Source organism: Myxocyprinus asiaticus, chromosome 18 (assembly GCF_019703515.2).
Source record: "Myxocyprinus asiaticus isolate MX2 ecotype Aquarium Trade chromosome 18, UBuf_Myxa_2, whole genome shotgun sequence".
In the NCBI taxonomy this organism is placed as follows: domain Eukaryota; kingdom Metazoa; phylum Chordata; class Actinopteri; order Cypriniformes; family Catostomidae; genus Myxocyprinus; species Myxocyprinus asiaticus.
In genome coordinates this window covers 45,247,422-45,274,207 of record NC_059361.1, presented here as the reverse complement: position 1 = coordinate 45,274,207, position 26,786 = coordinate 45,247,422, and the positions used below count along the sequence as shown (strand labels likewise).

At 39.9% G+C, this 26,786-nt stretch overlaps 1 protein-coding gene across 2 annotated transcripts; it reads left to right on the top strand.

The window, feature by feature from the left end:
• Window positions 1-3,962: 3,962 nt before the first annotated feature.
• Window positions 3,963-24,074, top strand: LOC127456095 (guanylyl cyclase-activating protein 2-like). Of its 2 annotated transcripts, none has more exons than XM_051724418.1 (4): window positions 3,963-4,246; window positions 20,254-20,403; window positions 20,877-20,982; window positions 22,747-24,074. In XM_051724418.1, exons 1-4 carry the CDS (start codon window positions 4,046-4,048, stop codon window positions 22,764-22,766), a joined length of 477 nt encoding a protein of 158 aa, XP_051580378.1. In that variant the 5' UTR covers window positions 3,963-4,045; the 3' UTR covers window positions 22,767-24,074. The 2 variants fall into 2 exon arrangements, with proteins under 2 accessions (XP_051580378.1, XP_051580377.1); XM_051724417.1 differs by having other exon boundaries at window positions 21,644-24,074.
• Window positions 24,075-26,786: the final 2,712 nt, after the last annotated feature.

Here is a 26,786-nt window from a genome sequence, read left to right as displayed (position 1 = left end):
TTTAATGTATCCCTTTTGCAAAATCCTGATTTCCAACAAATGTTAAAGACTGAAATCAATGTTTATATGGAGACCAACTGGTCCTCAGTATCCTCTGTGGCCGTGGCTTGGGAGGCACTTAAGGCAGTTCTTAGGGTGTCGGATCATACAGTATGCCTCATTTACCAAAAAATCCAAAGCACGTGAACTTGTGGAGTTGGAAGGGAATATTGAAAGTGCCGAATACTGAAGCGCTGAATGTCGTCTGATGGCCTCAGAGAATTGATATAACACTATTTTATCATGGAAGGTGGAATTTTGGTTATTCAGGGCAAGACAGTCTTACTTTGAGTCAGGTGACAAAGCAGGGAAGCTTTTGGCTAGATATATAATGCAGAGAAAGTCTTTTTCTACCACTCCCTCAGTGAAATCTGCTGGTGGTGAAATTTTTACCTCGGCCATTGATATTAATAATGCTTTTAAAGAATTCTACTTTGATCTCTATAGTTCCACATCTTCGTCTACTGATGAAGATATTAGAAACTTTGTGGAACCATTAGATCTCCCTAAACAGACGACTGAGCAAAAAAATTCTCTTGATTCTGAGATAAACTTGGAGGAGCTTGGCGAGGTTATTAAGGCCTTACCTACAGGCAAGTCTCCGGGGCCTGATGGCTTTGCTGCTGAGTTTTTCAAATCATATGCTACAGAACTGGCTCCACTTTTGTTAGAAGTTTATACTGAATCATTAAAGAATGGAAAGCTTCCTCCAGCCATGACACAAGCCCAGATCAGTCTGATTCTTCAAAAGGACAAAGATCCAAGTGAGTGTAAAAGTTACCGTCCAATTTCCCTGATCCAGTTAGATGTAAAAATTTTGTCAAAAATTCTGGCTAATCGATTAAGTAAAGTTATGACATCACTTATACATATAGATCAGGTGGGGTTCATTCGGGGCTGTAGCTCTTCTGATAACATTAGGCGTCTCATCAATATCATGTGGTCAGTAGCGAATGAACAATCTCCGGTCACTGCCATCTCACTTGACGCTGAAAAGGCATTTGATATGGTGGAATGGGATTATCTTTTTAAGGTTTTGGAAATATACGGGTTCGGGAGTACGTTTATTGGATGGATTAAGTTACTTTATAGACACCCAGTAGTGGCGGTACAAACAAATAGAATAATTTAAGATTATTTTACTTTGGATAGGGGCACCCGGCAGGGTTGCCCTCTTTCCCCATTATTGTTCTGTCTTGCCCTGGAACCATTAGCAACCGAAATAAGAAAGCAGGATGATTTTCCAGGGGTGGTGGCGGGAGGTATGGTGCATAAACTCTTGCTTTACGCAGATGATATTTTATTATTTGTCTCTGACCCCAGTAGATCTATGCCTTGCCTCCACAGAATTATTAATTCCTTTTCTAAGTTTTCAGGATATAGAGTCAATTGGTCTAAATCCGAAGCTTTGGCTCTGACAGCGTACTGCCCAGAAACAGCTTTCCAGCCGGGTGCTTTCCAGTGGCCCAAACAGGGCATTAAGTATTTGGGTATTTTATTTCCAGCAAATCTGTGTGATTTAGTTAGAGTTAATTTTGACCCCTTAATAAAATGGTTTTCGAGCGATGTGGGCAGGTGGGCTTCATTACATTTATCTATGATTGGGAAGGTTAATGTTATTAAAATGAATTGTATTCCAAAATTCAATTACTTACTGCAGTCTCTCCCTGTAGATGTCCCCCTCTCTTATTTCAAGCAATTTGATAGCATAGCAAAGTCTTTCATTTGGAATGGTAAGCATCCCAAATTACATTTCAACAAGTTACATAGGCCAATTGACAAAGGTGGGCTAGGCCTACCCAAGAATTTATTTTATTATTATGCATTCAGTCTCAGACATTTGGCTCATTGGTCGCTTCCACCTGAGAGAGCCCCTCCCTGGTTCTGTATAGAACAGGAAGTTCTTGCCCCATTTCGCCACTGCAGAGCCTTTCTATCAAATTAATCGGAGAAGCTAAGTTACATCCCGTTATCTCGTACTTGAACTCGGTATGGACTAATGTGTCCAGACTGTTTAATTCTGACATTTTTTTAAATGTTGCCTCGAGCATATGGCTGAACCCCAAACTATGCATCAACAAGTCCCCTTTTTGCTGGTCAGAGTGGATTGGGAGGGGGATTACTACACTCGGTGACCTGTATGAGAATGGAGTGTTGAGATCCTTTCAAAATTTGGTTCAACTTTTTGGGATTCCTAAATCTCAGTTCTATAAGTATTTACAGCTGCGCCACCTGCTCTGTACTGTTTTTGGGAGTGGTTTACACCCTCCTAAAGCGGCAGACACTCTGGGAGAGGTGATTACTGCTTTTGGAAAAGGTCATGAGGCATCGGTGTATTACTCCCTACTAATTCAGAGTCTGGGAGATGGAACTTCAACTTCTCTTAAGAGATTATGGGAGAAAGATCTAAATTTGGTATTGGAGGAGGGAGAGTGGGCTGGGATTCTAAAAAATGTCAAATCTGCATCCAGAGACGCAAGGGTTCGCCTCATGCAATTTAAGATTTTACATAGAGTCTATTGGACCCCCTCTAGATTGCATAGGCTTGGTCTTAAAGACACATCCACCTGCTGGCGATGTCAATTAGAAGATGGAGACGCAACCCATGTCTTTTGGGGATGTGTTAAGATGCAAGAATTTTGGATGAGGATTCAGAGTTTTATGTGCGAGGTTTTGGCCTCTCAAATTTTATTTAGTCCCAGACTCTGTATCTTGAGAGATGGGGCAGACATTAATTTGGAGAATAAGCACATGAAAAACTGGGTCCTAACTAGTGTTATGATCACTATAATAAATTTTCGGGATACAGAGTTAATTGGTCTAAATCCGAAGCTCTGGCTCTGACAGCATTCTGCAAGATTGCAAGATTGCAAGCAAAACTAATGTGTTTGAAAATTTGTTTGAAACTAGACACTTGCGACTGCTGAGTCCGACTGGAAATCAGGAATCATGCATGTGCACATATTATACTGACTCAACAAAAGGATTAAAAGTGGTCAAGGGGTGTAAGAATGAAATCCAAATTGACCATATTTACTTCTTAAACAAATGTATAGTCTTACTGTGCATGATTCATCAGTGCATGTTATTCTAAAGAAAAAAAAAATGGTCTCCATAAACTTTTATTAAAATTTTATCTCTGAAATTACTTTTCCTTCCAGCTGACATCACCAAACACTCTTATTTTTCAACCCCTCCCCTCCAACCACCTAGCTCCATTCTGGTATGTAATGCCCTCTTTTCCCAATCCAATCAATTACTGATGTGTAAAATCAAGTTCTGCCCTACATTTTGGCCTATGGATGGATTACAGCCATGCTGATGTGTACCACAGTGCTCTTGCTTGTGTGATATTGCTTAAATTCCTTTAAAAATGTATTTTGAATAAGGAATACAAATAATTAATAATAACACAACATACTGTACTTAGATTCAATTCTGAACACACTTTCTAACCAAACTCATGTTGCAATGTGCTATCTTTATATTTGTGTATTCATGTTGTATCTTACTCTACCTGCACATATAGTTGCTACTCTATGTATTTTCAAAGTCTTTTTGTAAAAAAAGAAAAGTTACGGCCAAGTTAATAAATGTGATTATATAATGCGAAATATCAAGGCAGGTATATGTGAATCTGTTAAAAGCTGCTGGGATCTTTGCTTGCTTGTGCAAGTATTTCTATATTGCAGAATCTTTTGAGCCCAAAACACATCACACCTAACATACTACAGAGAGAGAGAGAGCACTTTGTCTGATTGTAAAACAGATTATATAAGGATTAAGTCAAAGGATTTTACAAGCAAGATTAGATTGGCGTCTGCACCTAAAAATACTGCCATGTTGCTAAGGGTTAATCCATTTACCATAAACAGAGTGATTCCAGGGTCCTACAGTACATACTCTACAAGAGATGGTGGAAACAACATGCATCACACACAGCGCATGTCTGTTCTGAAACTTTATTCATAAACAGGAACTAGTGTTTTTTCCAGTGTTTAAAATAATGGGTCAGTCACAGAGTGAAATAGACAATGAAGTGGCACTCGCTCAGATTCAAGGGCTGTACAAGAAGTTTGCCAGCGAGTGCCCCAGCGGAAATCTCCATCTTCATGAGTTCAAACGAATCTTTGGCATCACCAGTGAGTCCTCTGAAGAAGAATGTGCCTATATGGAGAATTTATTTAGGTCCTTTGATACAAATCAGGTGAGTGTTAAGTGGTTCGTTTGTGCATTAAATTCTGCAGTAGAATGAACTCTGTTAAGAGGCTCGGATATGAACGGTCATGGATTATGGAATACACTTCAAGAGTTACTGTATGGAATAAAATACAGCATTAACTGATTTTCTACAATTTTAATTTCTTGGGGTGACATCTGTAAAATAATTTCTTCCATGGCTCCTCTGATACAGTGGAGTCGTGACATCATTTTATTCAAAATGGCCACATAAACAGTGCATGGTTCTCATTTATAGCTGCAAGTTGTCAACCATCGCAAGTTCTGGAGTAAGCTGGTGTGTCCCATTAAGAAGGCTCCTGATAGGTAGGATGCATCATTTGTAGGCAGCGGCATACCGAGTTTCCTCAACTTAGAATTAGCTTTGCTTAAACAAGACAGCCTTCACAGGACAAATGGAAACAAAATGCATCATGGTTGCTATGACAGCACACATCGCTCTCAACCTGCACCAGTGCTGAGAGTGAGAAGAGAATATCTGAGGTAAACTTTAGGAAATTTACAACAATGTTGAGAGAAAAGCAAATGGATTTTGCAGCTGTACTTTTATATTTACTTTATTTTACATTATACTGTATATTATTATACTCTTACTGTCAGGTTTTAGTGAAGGGAAGCAAGGACCCAATTGCAGAAAGCCAAAGTTTATTTTAAAAAGGCAAAAAAGAAAAACAAAATCAACAAAAGGTTCCCAGAAGCGCAAAAAACTCAGTCCCAGAACAGGAGTGCAGTCGACTGGCTGGGCTGGAGAGGTAAGCCTCAAGGCTGCATGGATCTCAACCAAACCCGACTGTTACCAGCAGGAAACCAGAATGAGGCCTTGTAAACAGAAATCAACAGACACATGGAACAATTTTTCAGAGAAATTATGTAAGTTTCCACTGAAGCAAAGAATTGTGGATTGTGAGTGCCAATGAAGGATACACCTCTTACATCCTCTGAATTCCAGTAAAAGAAAGTTGCATTCGAAGGCTGCATTCAGAGTGTCACATATTCCCTGTTTTTGTGTTGACTTTTATGTTGAAATTCTTGTTTAGTTCCTGTTTCCTGTTAGTTTGTAGTCCTTTTGTAGTTTCATTTTATGATTGGTTTTCCCCTGATTGTTTTCCCCAGGTGTTTCTCATTTCCTTGTTTCCCCTGGTTTCTTTGTCAGTCTTTACATGTGTTGTCATGTTCTGTGCCTGGTTTCCCTATGTTTTTGTTTTTTCTGAGTTACTTGGTTCATCTTTTGTTCTCATTAAAGCTGCATTTAGATCCTCTTTCCTCATCTGCCTCGTCACAGAAGGACTGATCATCTGAAATGGATCTAGCAGCGTGCTTTGTCCAGTTGAGCCGAGCAAACTTACCAATTAGAGAATACTCTCGTCTGTTTAGCACCATTGCCAGATACACAGGATTTACTGATTCCCACTTGAAGTCCTTGTATCAGTTTGGCCTCCTAGCTCACATGTGGCGGGAAATGCCGGAGACCGGTGATTACATGTGGGAGGAATATGTGGAGTTAATTTTAGAGACATTTGCTTCAGTGGAACCTCCTCTCTCAACCTCGGTTCCGGTTTCCGAGTCTTCCACACCTCAGCCTGTTCCATGTCATGTCACAGCCAAACCTCAGCCTGCTCCACACCATGCCACAGCTACGCCTGAGTCTGCTCCACGCCATGTCACCACCAAGTTTAAGTCTACTCCACGCCATACCACAGCCCAGCCTCACACGGCCCTTGTTTCCAAGTTAAATTATCCACCATTTATGTCGGTGCGTAGGGTCACAAAGACCCTTCCTCACAGCTTGTCAGTACTCACATCTGCCACAGCCAACGAGCCAACGCCCCCCCGCACCTGCCACGGCCAACGCGCCAACGTCCCCGTGCCTGCCACGGCCAACGAGCCTGCCACGGCCAACGAGTCCGCGCCATCTCTAAGATAACATTACCTAGTGTTGCAGTTTGTTGTCGCTGTTGAATAGCGGAAGAGACGCACTGAGGCAAGGCTCTCGGGAGCGTGCTAAAATGTCACATCCTTTGGAATTTCCTGGCAAAAGCGACCCGCACCCTTCGCATGAAAATCAGTTTACAGGCTTTAATAGGCAACCTAGGAAGTCCGTGAAGGGCTCATTTTTTAAGTTGCGTTACAAGCTGTTCACACATCGGCAAAAAAAAGGGTGAATATTATATGAAAATTGTTACATATTGCACCTTTAACTAGTCATTGGTCATATGACAATATTGGTCATGTCCAATAACTAGTCATCGGACATTAGGACATCACTTTTGATAAAAAAAACAAAATCTGTCCCCTGTGACATCGAGAAATGTAAGTTGTCTTGTGGTATATGTTGAAATTTTTTGATGATGACCTTTGATATTATTATGATATTACAGCTCACATCTTAAAGTGAAGCTTTCTTTTCATTTCGTGCAGCATTTGCCACTTGCAAATACAAGCAAATTTGCGGAGGTACAAGATAACATATTAGGGGTAAAAAGTTCTTCTCAGTGCTTCTCCAGAGTGCTGTCTCAATGCGTTTTTGCGCCCTTGAAGGGCACTGCCATTACGAAAATCGAGAGTTCATGGCAAATTTGCCGCAAACTTGCCGCAAATTCGCCACTGATAATTTTCACATGCAAATGAGCTTTGCTGCAAACTTGTGGCAAATTGTCAATTGTTGCCAAATGTTTGCCGGAGGTTCACCACTACAGTCGAAGGGCTGCAAACTACTGGCAAACATTTCCAGCGAATCAAAAGCTCATTTGCATGTGGAAATAACGAGCTGCAAATTTTGCGGCTAGTTTAGATTTTTTTGAAAGGGTGTGGGAAAGGGACACCACACGAAGGGGCATTCCAAACAAAAGTGAGAAACTCAACCCCTCCACGAATTCGGCCCTTAAGGGCATAAGGCACACCCTTGCATATCTAGATGCAGACTTGAAGTTTTTAAGCATCCCAGCCTCCCACACTCCCTCCTCCAATACCACATTTAAAACTTTCTCCCATAATCTCTTGAGAGAAGTTGAAGCTTCATCCCCCAAACTCTGAATTAGCAGGGAGTAATACACTGATGCCACATTAGGGGGGGGTGTGCTACTCCCAAAACTGTACAGAGCAGGTGGTGCAGCTGTAAATACCTATAGAACTGAGATCTGGGAATCCCAAAACGTTGAACCAAATTTTCAAAAGATCTCAACACTCCACTCTCATATAGGTTACCGAGTATAGTAACCCCCCTCACAGTCCACTCTGACTAGCAGAAAGGGGACTTATTAATACATAATTTTGGGTTCAGCCATATGCTTGAAGCAACATTTAAATAAATGTCCGAATTAAACACTCTGGACACTTTTGTCCATACCGAGTGCAAAAGCGAGATAACGGGGTGTAACTTAACTTCTCCGATTAGTTTGATAGAAAGGCTTTGCAATGGCGAAATAGGGGCAAGAACTTCATGTTCAATACAAAACCAGTGAGGGGCTCTCTCAGGTGGAAGCAACCAATGAGCCGAAACATTAGCAGCCGCGATAAGAAAGGAGGATGATTTTCCAGGGGTGGTGGCGGGAGGTGTGGCGCATAAGCTTTTGCTTTATGCAGATGATATTTTATTATTCGTCTCCGACCCAACTAGATCTATGCCTTGCCTCCACAGAATTGTTAATTCCTTTTCTAAGTTCTTGGGATACAGAGTTAATTGGTCTAAATCCAGAGCTTTGACTCTGACAGCGTACTGCCTGGTAATGGCTTTTTCATTATTAATCATGATTAATCGCATAATTTTATGTAGTTAATTGCAATTAATTGCAGATTTTGAAAGTGCTGAAATTTGACACTATATATGCTTATTTTCCTGTCAAAATGCACTTATTTTCATCTTGGGAAAGAAAACAAAATGTAACAATACAATGCTTTATTAACATTTTCCAAATAAAGCCTTCCACAGTATAAAGATAGAAATGCACTAATAAATCACCAATTCGTGTAACATTAACCGTTTACCAAAGTCTAAGTGAGAGTAATTGAAAGAACTAGTCCCCACATAGGTTGCACATTCATTCCAATGGGCATTAAATCTCTTAAACTCAAATTCTTCACAATCTGCCGGTAGATTGTGGCTATTCGCTTTCCTACAGCAATCCTGAAGCTGCGTTCATGTTTCGCGTCAGGGCATCAACGCCAGCGGCACTTTGAACCTCACATGAAGAGCGCTTGCAAACAAAAATGTCTCATTCTGCATTTTGGCGATAGTTAAAGGTGCAATATGTAATATATTTACTGTACTAAAGCATAAAATTATCATAATATGTTATCAGAGATTTAGAAAATTGAATTTTAGTGATTTCTTAAATAATTGAGTGTATAAGTGTATAAGTATTATTAGACATATTGGAAAAAAAAAAACAAGACCTGTAGTGAGTCATTCATCCCACTAGGAGACTACTACAACCTTTGGAATGAAAAAAAAAAAAACAATGTTTTTTTTTTGTTTTTTTTTTTTGAATACTGTATTCATAATTAGAAATACTGAAATAATCTCACCTGTAGTAAATCAGTCTATCCACTGGGAACTTATTACAAACTTTAGATTGTAAAAAAAAAAAAAAAAAACATTTTGTTGAATTATTTTCCTAAAATAATTGAATACTGTATTCATACAATTTAGCTTATTGTAATAGACTGACTTACTAAAGGTAATATCTGCTTGGAACAACCTTTGGATTGTGAAAATAACATTTTGGTGAATTTTGGTCTAATAATAATAATAATAACTGAATACTGTATTCATGCAGTTTAACTTATTGTAATAATTTGACCATTAGTAAGTCAGTCTATCTGCTTGGAACAACCTTTGGATAGTGAAAATAACATTTTGGTCAAATAATAATAATAATAATAATAATAATAATAATAATAATAACTGAATACTGTATTCATGCAATTTAACTTATTGTAATAATTTGACCTTTAGTAAGTCAGTCTATCTGCTTGGAACAACCTTTGGATTGTGAAAATAGCATTTAGGTGATTTCTATTTTTTTCTTAATTGAAAACTGTATTCATTCAATTGGACTTACTGTAATAATCTCACCTGTAGTAAGTCAATCTATCCACTGGCATCTTACTACAACCTGTGGCATATTTAAAATAAAATGTTTATATTTTTATTATTATTATTATTATTATTATTATTATTATTATTATTTATTTTTATAATTGAATATTCATAAAATTGGATTTACTGTAGGCTAATAATCTCTCCTGTAGTAAATCAGTCTATCCACTGGGAACCTACTACAGCCTTTGAAATGTGAAAATATAATTTCAGCGAATTTAAATGATTTTTTTTTAAGTAAATACTGTATACACAGTGTTGGGAGGGTTACTTTTGTAATGTATTCCACTACAGATTACAGAATACATGCTGTAAAATGTCATTTGTAATGTATTCTGTTAGATTACTCAAGGTCAGTAACGTATTCTAAATACTTTGGATTACTTCTTCAGAACTGATAGAGTTTTTTCAATTGTTTTGACTATAAAAACTAAGGATTTTTAGATAATTTTACAGGAAAACAGTACAAAATTATTATTAAGAATAGGATTTTTGCCCTAATATCAAAGGTCTTACTAGAAAAAAGAAATTATGATTCAACATGAATTTTCTTGATAAAAAAATATGATCGTGTCTGGTAACGTGCATGTAAAATGGCTAGAAATAGCATTTTAGCTTAGCATAAAGCTGACAATTTACACAAGGTTTATTTCTATTTCTTCTACTCCAAACTTACTTCAAACTTACTTCTCTGTCTGCTCGTATGAATGTAACACTTCATAAGAAAGAGTTTCACCGCTGTTCAAATGCACTTTGGATCACATCATTTATATGTATAAGTGTTTTCCATCTGAAAGGACTAAATATTAAATGAAACAAATGACAATAAAATGCAAAGTAATCTCTTCAGTAATCAAAATACTTTTTGAATGTAACTGTATTCTAATTACCAATTATTTAAATTGTAACTGTAGTGGAATACAGTTACTTATATTTTTTATTTTAAATACATAATCCCATTACATGTATTCTGTTACTCCCCAACCCTGTGTATACATATACAATATATGTATAATTTGACATATTGGAAAAATAAGACCTGTAGTTAGACATGCAGCACACTAGGAACAACCTTTGGAATGTAAAAATTACAAATTGGTGAATTTTAGTGAGATGAGGACTATCTTCCAACAAAGTTCATCATTGATATGGCCAAATTGGTACTCACTAAGAACTATTTTGTATTTGAGAACAAATATTATTTGCAGATTGAGGGTACAGCCTTGGGTGTGACCATGGCTCCAGATTATGCTCATTTATATTTGGGTTATTTGGAGGACAATTATATCTTTAAGAACTACCCTTTTGCTGAAAATATTATTTTGTTTATTTACAAAGGCTCAGTAAAGGATTTTGAAGCATTTGCCTTATACATCAGTTGTTTAAGATGCTCAATTAAGATTACACATCAGGTTAGTGCTACCAGTGTCAACTTTTTGGATTGCTGTATCTCAATTTTGAATGGAAAAATTGTCTCTTCACATTATAGAAAAGACACAGATAAAAACAGTCTTTTACATGCTAAGAGTGCTTTTCTCTTAAATGTGGTTTGCCCTATAGTCAGTTTACAAGACTTTATCGAATCCGTTCGAGAAAAGAAGATTTTGAGAGTAAAGTTCAGATCTTATATGGTGTCTTTAAATCACAAGGATATCCTAATGAATGGTTGGACACCTCACTCCAGAAGGTTCGTGACTTAGGTGAACAGGGGACCAATTATGTAACTGGAAAGATCAGAAACAGAAACAAGAATTTCTCATGTGTCTTTAAATCTACTTTTAGTCCTTTGAGTGTTGATGTCAAAACGATCATCAATAGGGGTCCTGGGTAGTTCAGTGGTAAAGACACTGGCTACCACCTCTGTAGTTGGCGAGTTCGAGGGCGTGCTGAGTGACTCCAGCCAGGTCTCCTAAGCAACCAAATTGGCCCGGTTGCTAGGGAGGGTAGAGTCACACTGGGTAAGCTCCTCGTGATCGCTATAATGTGGTTCGCTCTTGGTGGGGTGCATGGTGAGTTGTGCGTAAGATGCCGCGGTGGATGGCGTGGGCCTCCACACGCGCTATGTCTCCGTGGTAACGCGCTCAACGAGCCACGTGATAAGATGCACGGGTTGACGGTCTCAGACACGGAGGCAGCTGAGATTCGTCCTCTGCCACCCGGATTGAGGCGAGTCACTACGCCACCACGAGGACTAAGAGCGCATTGGGAATTGGACATTCCAAATTGGGAAAAAAAGGGGAGAAAATCAAAAAAAAAAAAAAAAAAAGATCATCAATAGTCATTGGCTCATCATTCTAAGTGATTCTCAGTTAATGAATGTATTTAATGATCCACGACTTTGTGTGTTTTCTGGAAGCTCCAATTTGTTGGAAAACTTGTTCATGCAGATACTTATATCTCTCCTCCGACTACCCTTGTTGATGCCCAGGGTAATTTTCCTTGTAACAACTGTACATCTTATTCTCAATATGTTAAACGCAGTTTGTTTACACATCCTCATACATTGAGAAATTACAAGAATAGACAACTGATTACATGTAAAACTACATATATAATTTATATAATCATTTGTCCATGTCTTTTGCTATATGTAGGCAAAACTAAACGTGCATTACGTACAATAATTACTGAACATATTAGTGCTATTAGAAGACAAGATGATACATCTAAAAAATTTCGTCATTTTAATTTGGCTAAACAGTCGTTTGAAACGAAAGATTTGAAATTCCTGGACATTGAGAGGATTTTACCTCATAGGAGATGTGGAGACAGAGATAAGAAATTGTTACAGAGGGAGGCTTTTTGAATTTTTGTACTTAAATCTTTGGCTCCAAAGTGGTATGAATGAAGAACACGATCTTTCCTGTTTTTTATAATGTGTGGTGTTTTTTTTATTTTTATTTATGTAATTTTGTTACAGTGGTTATTTTGTATTGTGATTTTGTTTTGTGTTTGCACCCTTGGACCCTGCTGATTCTAGATTCCACTTAGGTAAATGTTTTGTCTATTTAGGTTCTATCATTAACTCATTAGACCCAGCTGGTTGCAATTTTCAATTAAGACTTGTTAAAATGGGCGAATGTCTTTTACAACATGAACATTGAAGAAAGCAGTGTGCTGAAATGTCTGCTCTCTTTGTTGGTGTGGCTTTTAACTCACTTTTAACGCACATTTTTTAGGATGCAAATTTAATCAAGTTATATCTTTTTGCTAGACCCTTTTTAGTCTGTTTTGCAATTCAGTGTGCAGTTAGCAACTTTTGATTTTGGAGTGTTTTTTTTCCTCTAAAATAATTGAAAACTATACATATAATTGCACATATTGGGAAAATATAGCATGTAGTAAGTCATTCTATCCACTGGCAGCCTACTACAAACTTAAGAATCGTAAAATGTATTTTCAAGAAATGTCCCTTTTTCAGCACACTGTATTTTAAAGATAATTTTGTAAAAATCCAAATAACTTTACAGATCTTTATTGTAAAGTGTTCAAACAATGTTTTCCATGCTTGTTCAATGAACCATTAACAATTAATGAACATGCACCTGTGGAACGGTCATTAAGAAACTAACAGCTTACAGACGGTAGGCAATTAAGGTCACAGTTATAAAAACTTAGGACACTAAAGACACCTTTCTACTGACTCTGAAAAACACCAAAAGAAAGATGCCCAGGGTCCCTGCTCATCTGCGTGAATGTGCTTAGGCATGCTGCATGGAGGTATGAGGACTGCAGATGTGCAATAAATTGCAATGTCTGTATTGTGAGACGCCTAAGACAGCGCTACAGGGAGACAGGAAGGACAGCTGATCATCCTCGCAGTGGCAGACTACGTGTAACAACACCTGCACAGGATCAGTACATCCGAATATCACACCTGCGGGACAGGTACAGGATAGCAACAACAACTGCCAGAGTTACACCACGAACACACAATCCCTCCATCAGTGCTCAGACTGTCCGCAATAGGCTGAGAGAGGCTGGACTGAGGGCTTGTAGGCCTGTTGTAAGGCAGGTCCTTACCAGACATCACCGGCAACAACGTCGCCTATGGGCACAAACCCACCTTCGCTGGACCAGACAGGACTGGCAAAAATTGCTCTTCACTGACGAGTCGCAGTTTTGTATCACCAGGGGTGATGGTCGGACTCGCTTTTATTATCAAAGGAGTGAGCGTTACACCGAGGCCTGTACTCTGGAGCGGGATCGATTTGGAGGTGGAGGGTCCATCTTAGTCTGGGGCAGTGTGTCACAGCATCATCGGACTGAGCTTGTCATTGCAGGCAATCTCAATGCTGTGCGTTACAGGGAAAAAATCCTCCTCCCTCATGTGGTACCTTTCCTGCATTCTTATCCTGATATGACCCTCCAGCATGACAATGCCACCAGCTATACTGCTCGTTCTGTGCGTGACTTCCTGCAAGACAGGAATGTCAGTGTTCTGCCATGGCCAGCGAAGAGCCCGGATCTCAATCCCATTGAGCACGTCTGGGACCTGTTGGATTGGAGGGTGAGGGCTAGGGCCATTCCCCCCAGAAATGTCCGGGAACTTGCAAGTGCCTTGATGGAAGAGTGGGGTAACATCTCACAGCAAGAACTAGCAAATCTGGTGCAGTCCATGAGGAGGAGATGTGCTGCAGTACTTAATGCAGCTGGTAGCCACACCAGACACTGACTGTTACTTTTGATTTTGACCACCCCCCCCACCCCCCCATTATTCAGGGACAGATTATTATTCCATCACATGTCTGTGAAACTTGTTCAGTTTATGTCTTAGTTGTTGAATCTTTTTATGTTCATACAAATATTTACACATGTTAAGTTTGCTGAAAATAAAAGCAGTTGAAAGTGAGAGGACGTTTCTTTTTTTTGCTGAGTTATATATATATATATACACACACACACTACCGGTCAAAAGTTTTGAAATTCGACTGAAATGTTTCTCATGATCTTAAACATCTTTTGATCTGAAGGCATATGCTTAAATATTTGAAATTATTTTTGTAGACAAAAATATAATTGTGCCAGCATATTAATTTATTTAATCATAAAACTAAAATGTAATTTAAAAAAAATGGTTTTGAAATTGATGACTTGGACCAAATAATAAAGAAAAGCAGCCAATAAGTGCCCAACATAGATGGGAACTCCTTCAATACTGTTTAAAAAGCATCTCAGGGTGAAACTTCAAGAAGTTGGTTGAGAAAATGTCAAGAGTACATGTCTGCAAATTCTAGACAAAGGGTGACTACTTTGAAGATGCTAAAATATAACACAGTTTTGATTTATTTTGGATTTTGTTTAGTCACAACATAATTCCCATAGTTCCATTTATGTTATTCCATAGTTTTGATGACTTGACTATTATTCTAAAATGTGAAAAATGATAATGAGTGTTTCAAAACTTTTGACTGGTAGTGTATATAATAGGCATAAGTCAGTTGATTGAATACTTGGACACCGCGCATCCGAGCTTTTGCAGGCTTTATTCTGTTGCTACAACAAACATAGACTGTTTGAAATGGTTTATGCCCATATATTACAGTTATATACTCTAACTTAATTGTGATAAAGATATATTTGTAAGATTGTCGCATAGAGAGGACACAATGATGAGAAATGCCACTGCAAATGTAAATATAGTCGCAATTACATGCTATAAACCCGTAATTGCATGATGAAAACTCACAACTGCGACTTTATTTCTCACAATTGCGAGTTACAAAGTCAAAATTGAGAGAAACAAAGTCGCAATTGCGAGATTGTATCTCGTAATTGTGAATTTTTATCTCGCTATTGCAAGTAAATGTAAAATTAGCGAAAACTTTAATAATCAGTGTGCACTTACTCATCACACAGCGGAATAATCTGACCTGTATGGCTAGGTGAAGACCTGCAGATGGCTATATGGCGTGTGAGGTTAGCTGATATTGACAGATGACAGGGACGTGAAAGATGGCCGGTAGGAAATGACAGAGGTCTGTGTGGGACTATTTCGAGTTAAATTATGAAACTGGAAAAAGGAAATGCATTGTCACATCCAATCACACGATTTTTGCATTTGCAAAGCAACCATTGTGAGGAGTACAAGTTATTAATGGCTAAAGATGCAGAAAGGAAGAGTACCATTGATAATGAAGCCTGTGCTAGTAGCTCTCAATGTGGGAAACATCAGACTTTGACCTCGTGTTTTCAAAGATTGAGGTTTGGGACTCAAGTTCACATGAATATGATAAACGAAAACGCACGTTTAAATTAGTTTTTTGCTCTTGACCCAAGTTCATCACTCCAAGCACTGCACGAATTAATCCCATGATTGCGCTAATAATGCGAACGGTAACTCGGTGTATAAAGGAAATGCTGAGAGTGACTGTAAGCTGAATGTAAATGGATGGAGTAAAACAGGTTTAACTGCTTCATTTTTGAGCAAATCTAGAAGTGTTTTGTTTATTCCTAAACTATAATTAAATATAAAATATTTAAAAACGAAATAGAAATGTCCACAAAATAAAAACTAAACTGTGACTAACAAAACCACCCTAACAAAAAATCTAGAGTTGTGGCAAACTAGCCGCAATCTTGCCAGAAATTTGCCACTCATTATTTTCACAGGCAAATTAGCTTGTGATTCACTGCAAATGCTTGCCAGAAGTTTGCAGCCCTTCACCGATAGTGGTGGCATCAATGGACAATTTCCCACAAGTTTGCCACAAAGCTCATTTGCATGTGAAAATAATCGGTGGCAATTTTGCCACGAACTCTCAAGATTAATGAAACTAACTAAAACTAAACTGAAAGTTATAGCTAATTTGAAAACGGCATTGAAAATGCAAATCTATGATAACCTTGTTTCCCTATCTGTCACTCACTCGACGTTGTGTCGATGTAGTGACACTAAGGGTTGCTCTTGGGAGCCCCAAACACCTCTGATCTTTGAGAAAAGACCAATGAGAATTGGCGAGTGGAATTTGCATGCCACTCCCCCGGACAAACGGGTATAAAAGGAGCTGGCTTGCAACCACTCATTCAGATTTTTTCTTCGGAGCCGAGTGGTTGATTCTCACACAGCTGAACTTCACTGCCAGTCCATTCACCTCTTTAGAAGCGTATGCTGTTGGATATACAGTGCATTTCAGTGGCTTTCTCTCCCTCTGAGCGATCAGTGCAGAGTACGCCCCTGGGCGCTTCGACAGCCTTTAAAAGAGTATATATTCTGAGCAAGAGTATATTTTCCAATAAAAGAGCACGCATTGACGGACAGCGTCTTTTTAAAGATGCCTTTCCGTCTTTGTGTAATTCCTGGGTGCGGTCGGTATTTCTCCACCTCCGACGGCCACGATCGCTGCCTCACGTGCTTGGGCCGTAATCACATTGAGGCAGCGTTTGTGGATGGTTCATGTTCTCATTGCGAGAACATGACCATCGCAACGTTGCGGTATGGTAGTCCTAATCCCGATGTGATGCAGGAGCAGCGCTCGGCGACTGACATCCCCCTCCCACCCCCCCCCATCCCCCCTGGTCCTTTTCTTCCTGGAGGTGCATGACGAACTGACGAGGTCATGGGCGACACCTTTTTCTGTCCAAACCTGACTTCCCAGATCATCCACTCTCACTACCCTCGATGGCGGGGCGGCCGAGGGATATCCGGAGATTCCTCAGGTTGACGAGGCGGTTGCAGTGCACCTGTGCCCACAAAACGACGCCACCTGGTGGAATCGTCCAGCACTCCCCTCCAGGGCCTGTAGGACTACGTCGTCTCTGGTGGGCAAAGCCTACAGTGCTACTGGACAGGCGACGAAGGTCACGGCGCAAGCACTTGGGCAGGCGATGTCCACCTTGGTGGTCCAGGAGCGCTACCTATGGCTGAATCTGGTCGAGATAAGGGATGCCGACAAGGTTCGTTTCCTGAATGCGCCCATCTCCTAGATCAGCCTATTCGGTGACACCATTGAGGACTTTACCCAGCAGTTCTCGGTGGTGAAGAAGCAGACTGAGGCGATACAGCACATCTTGCCCTGCTGAGGGCATCCCCCTGCGGCGGCGGAAGCCCAGGTGGCTCAGCCTCAGCCCGAGCCAAGTTCTCGGCCCTGGCGTAGAGCCCCCCGCAGGAAGCTGACGCCCCCCACCTCACGGTCTGGCGCTAAGACCTAGAAGAAGGCTCCTAAGCACCCCTGAGACGGACGACCCGAGGAGGAAGATGTCTGCTGGAACCCTGGAGCTGGTGTCCAGACCACTCCATCCCCCGGTGGCGGCCGGGAAGAGAATCTTTTGTTCCCTTTTGTTTTGTGTTCGCACCACATTGTCAAAAAAAGAGCAGTTTCCTCTCTCCTTGAGTCACACAGCCGGCGTTCACGGCCGCCGTTATCACGGTGACCAGAAACCGAGCATTTTCGGCCAGGGCGCCACGAACTTGTGTCCCTCGCCTTCGTGCGCCCGGCCACACAACATTCACATCCCCGGCCAGCCGGTTGTGATGAGTTACGAGGACGACAAAAAAGGCCCTCCTCCTCTGTCGCCAACCCGCTCTATGCCGGGCGGACGGAGCAAGGTAAGTGCTTTGAGGTTCCCCTCAGCGCGGCCACGACATCGGGACGAAGCGAGGCTCCTCGATGTGGCGTCTCCTGCTCCCCCCCGCCGCAAGGACCCACCTCCAGGTACGTCAGACGCGATTGTCCCCTTAGTGTCCCTCGCCTGGAGTTTGGACGCATGGCTAGCGCTCTCCAACCCGTCGCGGTGGCTGGCCAGAACCATCCGATTCGGCTACGTGATTCAGTTCGCCAGGCGCACACCCCGGTTCAGCGGCGTTGGCTTCACCTTGGTGAAGGGCGAGAACACCGCCACCCTGTGCGCAGAGATCACAGTCCTTTGGCAGAAGGACTAGATAGAGCCTGTCCCTCCAGCCGAGATGAGGAAAGGGTTTTACAGCCCTTACTTCATCGTGCCAAAAAAATGCGGTGGGTTGTGGCCAATCTTGGACGTGTGCTTGCGTGTGCTGAACCGGGCCTTGCACAGACTCCCATTTCACAGACTCCCTTTCGAGGGCCGGGCGTATCAGTACAAGGTCCTCCCCTTCGGCTTGTCCCTGTCGCCTCGCGTCTTCACGAAAGTCGCAGAGGCGGCCCTTGCCCCGCTAAGGGAAGTGGGCATTCGCATCCTCAACTACCTCGACGACTGGCTGATTCTAGCCCACTCTCGAGACCTGTTGTGTGCACACAGGGACCTGGTCCTCAGGCACCTCAGCCGATTAGGGCTTCGAGTCAACTGGGAAAAGAGCAAGCTCTCCCCAGTTCAGAGCATATTTTTTCTCTGCATGGAGTTAGACTCAGTCTCGATGATAGCGTGCCTCATGTGCGAGCGTGCGCAGTCGGTGCTGAACTGCCTGAAGTCATTCAAGCTGAGAACAGCGGTTCCACTGAAACACTTTCAGAGGCTCCTGGGGCATATGGCTTCCTCGGCGGCGGTCACGCCACTCAGGTTGATGCATATGAGATCGCTTCAGAACTGGCTTCAGACTCGAGTCCCGAGATGGGCATGGCACCGCGGCATACATCGTGTGGCCATCATGCCGATCTGCCACCACATCTCCCCGTTGTCCTTCTGGGCCTTCAGAGAGCCCCATTTGAGCCTCTAGAGTAAGTCGAGCTGAAAGCCCTCTCCTTGAAGACGGCCCTCCTGACAGCACTCACCTCCATCAAGAGGGTTGTGGACCTACAGGCGTTCTCTGTCAGCAACACCTGCCTGGATTTCAGTCCAGAGGACTCTCACGTGGTCCTGAGACCCCAACCGGGCCATGTGCCCAAGGTTCCCAGCCGAATCTAAATTCTCTGTGGAGAGAAAAAACATAGAGAGAAAAGGCCACAGCTGGTGCGGCCTGCTCCCATACTACTTAAGTCTCTCCAACTCCCCCCCCCCACAGGGATGTGGGGAACTATATGACGTCTTTTGGGGCGTTGGGGGAGGCTACCTGCAGACCGGTGCACCTGCTATTACGCATGCAGCAGCTTGCTTGCACCTGCATCGGCAGTCCACGTAACACAGTTCAGCTAGTTGTGGCGTTTTGTATAGGGACCCTTAGTGTCACTACATCGACACAACGTCGAGTGAGTGACAGATAGGGAACGTCTTGGTTACTGTCGTAACCTCCATTCCCTGATGGAGGGAACGAGACGTTGTGTCCCTCTTGCCACAACACTGTACTACCTGCTGAAATGTCCAGGACCCTGTCTCGGCTCCTCAGCACAAAACCTGAATAAGTGGTTGCGAGCCAGCTCCTTTTATACCCGTATGTCCGGGGGAGTGACATGCAAATTCCACTCACCAATTCTCATTGGCCTTTTCTCAAAGATCAGAGGTGTTTGGGGCTCCCAAGAGCGACCCCTAGTGTCACTACATCGACACAACTTCTCATTCCCTCCATCAGGGAATGGAGGTTACGACAGTAACCAAGACATTTTGCATGTCATTTAATAATAAAAATCCCTTCCAGCACCTTTTAAATTACCACACAATCCTGGTGTTTGTCCAGTTAGTAAACAGTAGGTATTACAGCTGGGAATTTACTCCTTGGTGGTGGGAGAAAAACACAGACATGGCACCTGTAAATGCTGAAATTACCTCAAGTCACCATGTAAAACAATTGCAGGTCACAAAGGGTAAAAAAAAATAAAAAAAACCACAGAAATCATGCATTGGGGTAGCAGACATTTTCTGCAATTTGAGATGAGTGGTTCTGATGCAAAAAAGCATCGGTGATGCCATCTTCATTAGAATTAAATGGTTAAATCAACTTTTAGGATGTGGATTTTCTACATTTATAGGGTTGAAAAGATTTATTTTCTTTAATGGTTAATATAAATTGATCTCTTTATTTTAACCAGGATAACACCATTGATTTCATGGAATATGTGGCTGCCCTACATTTGGTTCTTCGTGGTAGACTTGAGGATAAATTGAAGTGGTCTTTCAAAGTTTATGACAGAGATGGAAACGGATGTTTGGACAAGCGAGAGGTGACATGCGTTATTAAGGTAATGGTGACTATTCATCTGCTGCTGTAAGGCTGACAGGCATGTTTTGTGATAAAACAATATTAAATTTAAATAGGAAAAGAATTATGTTTCAACCCAACATTTACTCAGTATTCTGTTAAACAACACTTGCAAAAAGAGGATGTGCTGCACAGAGGTTCAGGGATTGGTGCTATAACTGTGCAACATGACGATGTTCTAGTCACAAATGTCCATTAGGAATGGGGCACTTATTTAATTTTCAATCCAAAATCAAATATTATCAAACCAATATCAACGATATCGATAGCAGTACTGATACTTCTATTAAATTGAATTGGCAATGTTTCTGCACTGAACTTTACATCAGTAATTTTGCTTATTTAGTAATACATTTAGAAATGAATCATGTAGATTTGCCATTCCATATTGCATCTCATCATTAACACAGTATATGCACATACTAATATCAGGACTTTACATTCTGTTGACAGACTATACACAGACTGAAGATGCATGGAAACCCTTCAGGCTGTGGAGATCTCAGCCCAGACCAGATATGTGACAGAATCTTCGAACTTGTTGACAAAAACAAAGATGGTAAATTATTTTAAGAGGATTTTCTTATTCTGTTGTATAATCTCTCATAAACCCCCAAACAGATATTAAAATTAGTCTCTACTGAAGTTTAAAGGTGCACTCAGTATTTTTGTCTTTGTGTTATCTTGAACACTGACACCTAGCGGCTTGGATGCAGCATAATTTAAAATCAATAGTTTTCAGTTTCAGATGTCATTGTAGAAATGTAGTATTTACAGTCAACCATGATTACTTTAATCAGTGAGTGAAAGTGTCAAATAACAGGACGGTTACTGAGATTAAGCAAGTAGTATTTGGCTGGTCATGTGATTCTAACATGTGCGGACCCTCTCCATGTAGAATAAAACAGCTTTTATAAGGTTACTGATATGACTGGAGTCTTCATGTTAATGTGAGCACTCATGATTTCCTACATATATTGCAAAATGTCTTTAGGAGGTAAACTTTTTTAATGAGAAAAAAATTACTGAGTGCACCTTTAAGTGAAGATAAGTAAATAATTTCGTAAAGTTAATATTTAAATGTTAAAGGTGTTTTTGAGGCCATTTCTGCCTCAGCCTCTATATTAGGGATATCTATTGCATAAAATAAAAACATTTTGAACAAAGACAAGACTTTGTTAAAGGGTTAAAGCTGACCTTTGTCTTCTGGGGTCTTTCAGGTGAGATTTCCCTAGAGGAATTTTTGGAAGGAGCTCAGAGAGACAGATGGGTGATGGAACAACTCAAACTGGATGTGCGACCAAGTGGCTGGTTTCTTGAACAGCAAAAGAAATATAACCAAACATAATTGTGAAAACGGATATGCCCATATCTCATATTGTTTTTTTACATTTTTGCATAAACTTCCCTTTTAAATGGAATAAACCTTCTGTTGATTATGCAATGTAAATGCAAAAAAATTCTGATATTTGCAATTATGTGCATCTTTTTACTTTATTTAAAAAAACATCACAGTGATTCTTATGTTTAATAGCTATGATGCATAAAAAAGGAATCTACACAATGGGTCCTATTTTAAAGGGATAGTTTACCCAAAAATTCTTTCATCTCATTTACTCACCCTCATGCTGTCCCAGATGTGTATGTTTTTATTTCTTCTGCAGAACACAAACGAAGATTTTTAGAAAAATATATTAGCTCTGTTGACCCTTTCACTTTCAGATGTAAGAGTGAAACTAAACGGGCGCTTCATGTGACTTTCAGGTGTGAAATTGAAAGTGGAGATTTATAGTAAAAAAGGACTTAAATATTGATCTATTTCTCAAACACACTTATCATATCACTTCTGAGGATATAGATTTAAAGGTACACTGAGTAATTATTTCCTCATTTAAAAAGTTTAACTCCTAAAGACATGAACTGTAATTTTGCAATATATGTAGGAAATCATGAGCACTCACATTAAAATGAAGACTCCAGTCATATCAGTAACCTTATAAAAGCTGTTTTATTCTACATGGAGAGGGTCCACACATGATAAAATCACATGACCAGCTGAATACTACTCGTTAATCTTAGTAACTGTCCTGTTATTTGACACTTTCACTCATTGATTAAAGTAATCATGGCTGACTGTGAATACTTAATTTCTACAATGACATCTTAAACTGAAAACTATTGATTTTAAATGATGCTGCATCCAAGCTACTATTGTAAGTCCAAGATGACACAAAAACAAAAGTTACTGAGTGCACCTTTAACCTCTGAAGTCTTATCAATTACATTTATGCTGCTTTTATCTGCTTTTTTATCTGATTTCCAGCCATCATTCACTTGCATTGAGAGGACCAACAGAGCTGAGATATTCTTCTAAAAATCTTAATTTATGTTCAGTAGGAGGAAAAAGTCATACATACAGGTATATGGAATTGCATGAGGATGAGTAAATGATGAGAGAATTTTCATTTTTGGGTGAACTATTCCTTAAGAGCGCTATTCCTTAAGCGCAGCTCTATGCAATATGTCATATGCGCAAAGTCAGTGGGCATGGCTATTAAGTTTTCATATTTTCAATGTGCAGGCATGTGCTAGTCTAGGCGGAGGTGGGTTGTCAAAACCGTGTGCTCAAAGTACTTATGGGCTGGGTCAAGTGGAATCTGGAGATTCTTCTCCGGTTATTGCACCATCTGCGTCCTATTATATATTCCATTTCATGTCAAGCAAAGTCGATATAAATGAAGACAACCCATTCATAAGAATTTGGTTGTGTAAATGGGCTGTATGCAATGCATCCCCTGCTCTGTTTGTTGCCTGTGGTGCTTTGGACAGCGATGTGTGTGTTGTATGTTCTCTGTCTGTCTCTCTGGGACTGCTGGCTCTCATCTTGCTTGTCCATGTCTCACCTGCTTGAAATATGCTTTGCTTCTCTCCCATTGTTCATTGTTTTGTAATGTATATTTGTCATATGTTTCTTTGTTTAGCCTAATGTTTTATGTTTCATTCATTTCCGACGTCTTTGAGATTTGGAAAGACGCTATACAAAATAAACAGTATTATTAATTATTATTATTACTTTTTTAGCATGATTATGATGATTATTATTATGATGATTAATCATATTGATCTACTGACACACAAATCATGGCTAGTATTAAAAGTGATCGATAGCTCTTTGACAATCTGCTGGTGGAATCCCCAGACTGCAAATGCAGTAATTTATTTTAGACATGTGCCAAAATTAGACGTGGTTTTCAAACGTCTTAGCGCATTGACCTATTTCTCACGAAAAAAGCAAATTGCGCTTCTCGCCACTTCAAAAATACACCCACAGTTTGCGCGCATACACCCACAGATAGCGCAAACACTCCCATCCATGCCTACTTGCGCTTTGTGCTGGCACGAAAATTGCACTTAGAATTAGCCTTCTCACGAAAATTGAATAAGAAGTGGCGCACAGTCAAGTAGCAAACAGACAAATAAAAAAATAAAAAACTACTTTGGCTTTAGATGACAATTATGCTTTTCCTATTGTTATTACTTACCCCTGCAGGTTAGCCAAATGCTGCTTTCAAGTCCTTTCTGAGAGCTTCCTACTTACAAGTTTGGAAAGCAGAATAATGATGTGTTGTGCTTTCAAGTGATTTTGGTCTCAGTAAAATGGATGTATTTCTTTCTCTTTTTCACTTACTTGCATTGGTGCAACAAAATGAAGAGTGAATGATGTGCATTTGTTTGTTGTGGGTAAAGAATGACTTTAATGCTACTACGAAGATGGGTGAATAAAAGGGTGGCAACTCTGCACTCCATGGTGACTGTTCCCGATTTAGTGAAAAAGTTAACCAAATTTTTTTTTTTTTTTTTTTTTTGTATCAAAGTTGGTGAAAGGTCATTGGGTCATACCCTCCAAAGACGTGGACCATTAAAAGCAGAGGATGAAGCTAGGTAATATGTGGCATATGTACAGTATATTTTAATGCCAGAGGAGTATGGCTCCCCCAGCAGAGTCTTGTTTCTCCCAAGTTATTTTTCTTTCTACTACTTTAGCATCAATTTTTTTCCTTACCACAGTCACCTTTGTCTTGCCAAAGGGGGACTTTAGACATTAAGGAATGATTTTCTGTAAAGCTGCTCTGCAACAATATGTACTGTGAAATTACAAATACACATAAAATTGACACACTTGCCAATTTAAAATAGAAATGGCCAATCAGAAGCTTTTTCAACAATGGAGTGGTCAATATCAGTAGGGTAGAAGGTGACCTATAAAACTAAATGTAAATTTGCCTAAGTTTGTATGAGGTTAAAGGACCTCCTGGTGGAATTTTAGACCAAGACAATTCAAAAAGTATGCCCGATGTTACTGAACAAATAAATCCACAGTATTAATACAGCAAAATACATTTTTGAAAAAATCTTATATATTATTTATAATAAAATAAATTTTCCCTTGATTTATGGATGTATCTTGTGCTGTGTGCAGTGCTTGTTTAGTCTTCTGCTGGTATTTGAATTTCTATGAATGTGTTTCACTAGTGGGTGAAGTGAAATAGGCTATTTCACTTGTTTAGCTTAGATGATGATTAATTTCCACAATACAATGAGTGTAAATGACTTTACTTTTGCTAAACATCCTGTCTGGGTTTGATTTATAAATATATTATCTATAAAGAGGGTATTCCTTCATCACTAGCTGAAAACTGTGTGTGTGGGCAGGTTTAAGTGGTTTACGAGGACTTTTTTTTAGGTTATAAACTGGTAATTACAAGGGTATTATGCTATAAATGTGGTTTATGAGGACATTTCTAGTGTCCCCATAATTTAAATCGCTTAAAAAACACACTAAACGATGTTTTATTGAAAATGTAAAAATACAGAAAGTTTTTTGTGAGGGTTAGGTTTAGGGGATAGAATCTATAGTTCGTACTGTATAAAAATCATTATGTCTATGGAGAGTCCTCATAATGATAGCTGCACCAATGTGTGTGTGTGTGTGTGTGTGTGTGTATGAGACAGAGAGAGAGTTAGAGAGAGATGGACTTGCACTACAGCTTCAGTTCTAATGCCTTCTATTGGCTAACTGAATTAATGTGTTGACGGTGTAACCACAGCCAATCACTGTCAGTGATGATAGCAAGGAACGGCAAACAGCCAAGCAAAGAGGAAGGGAACGTGAATATCGTCATGCTAAAACTGGCCTTGCCCAGGAAAAGTCACAAATTCATTCCATATTATGTTTATTGAAAATGGTCCACGAAATGCCCTTGTCCATTCCCAAGATCACAGGAGAGTAACAGACATTTTTCAAAAGCCTACTGTTATAAGCAGTAAACAAATGGGGAACGAGTGAAACTTTACTGCTTTGCGTGCAAAGTTTTCAGTGGAGCCAATGCACCAGTGTTTCCTGCACTGCTTTTCAGCAGCGGCGCTCAGCTACAGAATTTTATTCTTCTACACAGTTCTTACAGAAACACAACTGAATGCACAAAATATTTCATGATGAAGTAAGCACTGGTAAACCTAATCATCCAGTGGACCACCAGCTTAATTTTACCATATCAGTTTAATAGCTGACAACATAATCAGTGAACTTAAGACCAGACTTGACAATCTGAAGCAGATTTCTGATAAATTTTGTTTAATTGTGCAAATAAATGAAATTATGTCAAAGTTGAATTTAGTAATGTCCCCAAGGTGCTATGCTGCCACCTTGCAGGGATGTGTCGAAACACATAATTCAGGAAGTCTGTTGTCCGAGCAATTTACTGTGAACGCAAATCCGCAACTGAAAAGCTGGACTTTATACTTAAAAGAAATCTTGAATCAGTAATCCCAAATGTGGTAGTGGCATTAAGAGTGTTCCTTAATGTCTGTCTACTATGGACCAAGACCAATTAATGCATCTGGCAGTCCTATCAATAGAGCACAAAGTCGCACAATCCACATTCTTTGAAGAAATTCTAGACATATGGGCAAGCATGAAATCAAGACGTGTCAGAATTTAATCGTGAGTTGGCTATTGTCCAAGGCTGAAAGGTTTAGGGCAAGAAGCAATTTCCTTGACCCCTTTCTAGAAAAATATATTTTCCTGTTCTTTGTTGCCCTCCTGGCAATGTAAATTACAGGAATGAGGTTCATCAATATAGGACTGCAAATAAGGCAGTTAAAATTGCAGCTCTGCAGATACACTACTGGTCAAAAGTTTTGAAACACTTACTCATTCTTTATTATAATTTTTTTTCTCTTTACATTTTAGAATAATAGTATAGTCATTAAAACTATGGAATAACATAAATGGAACTATGGGAATTATGTTGTGACTAAACAAAATCCAAAATAAATCAAAACTGTGTTATATTTTAGCAT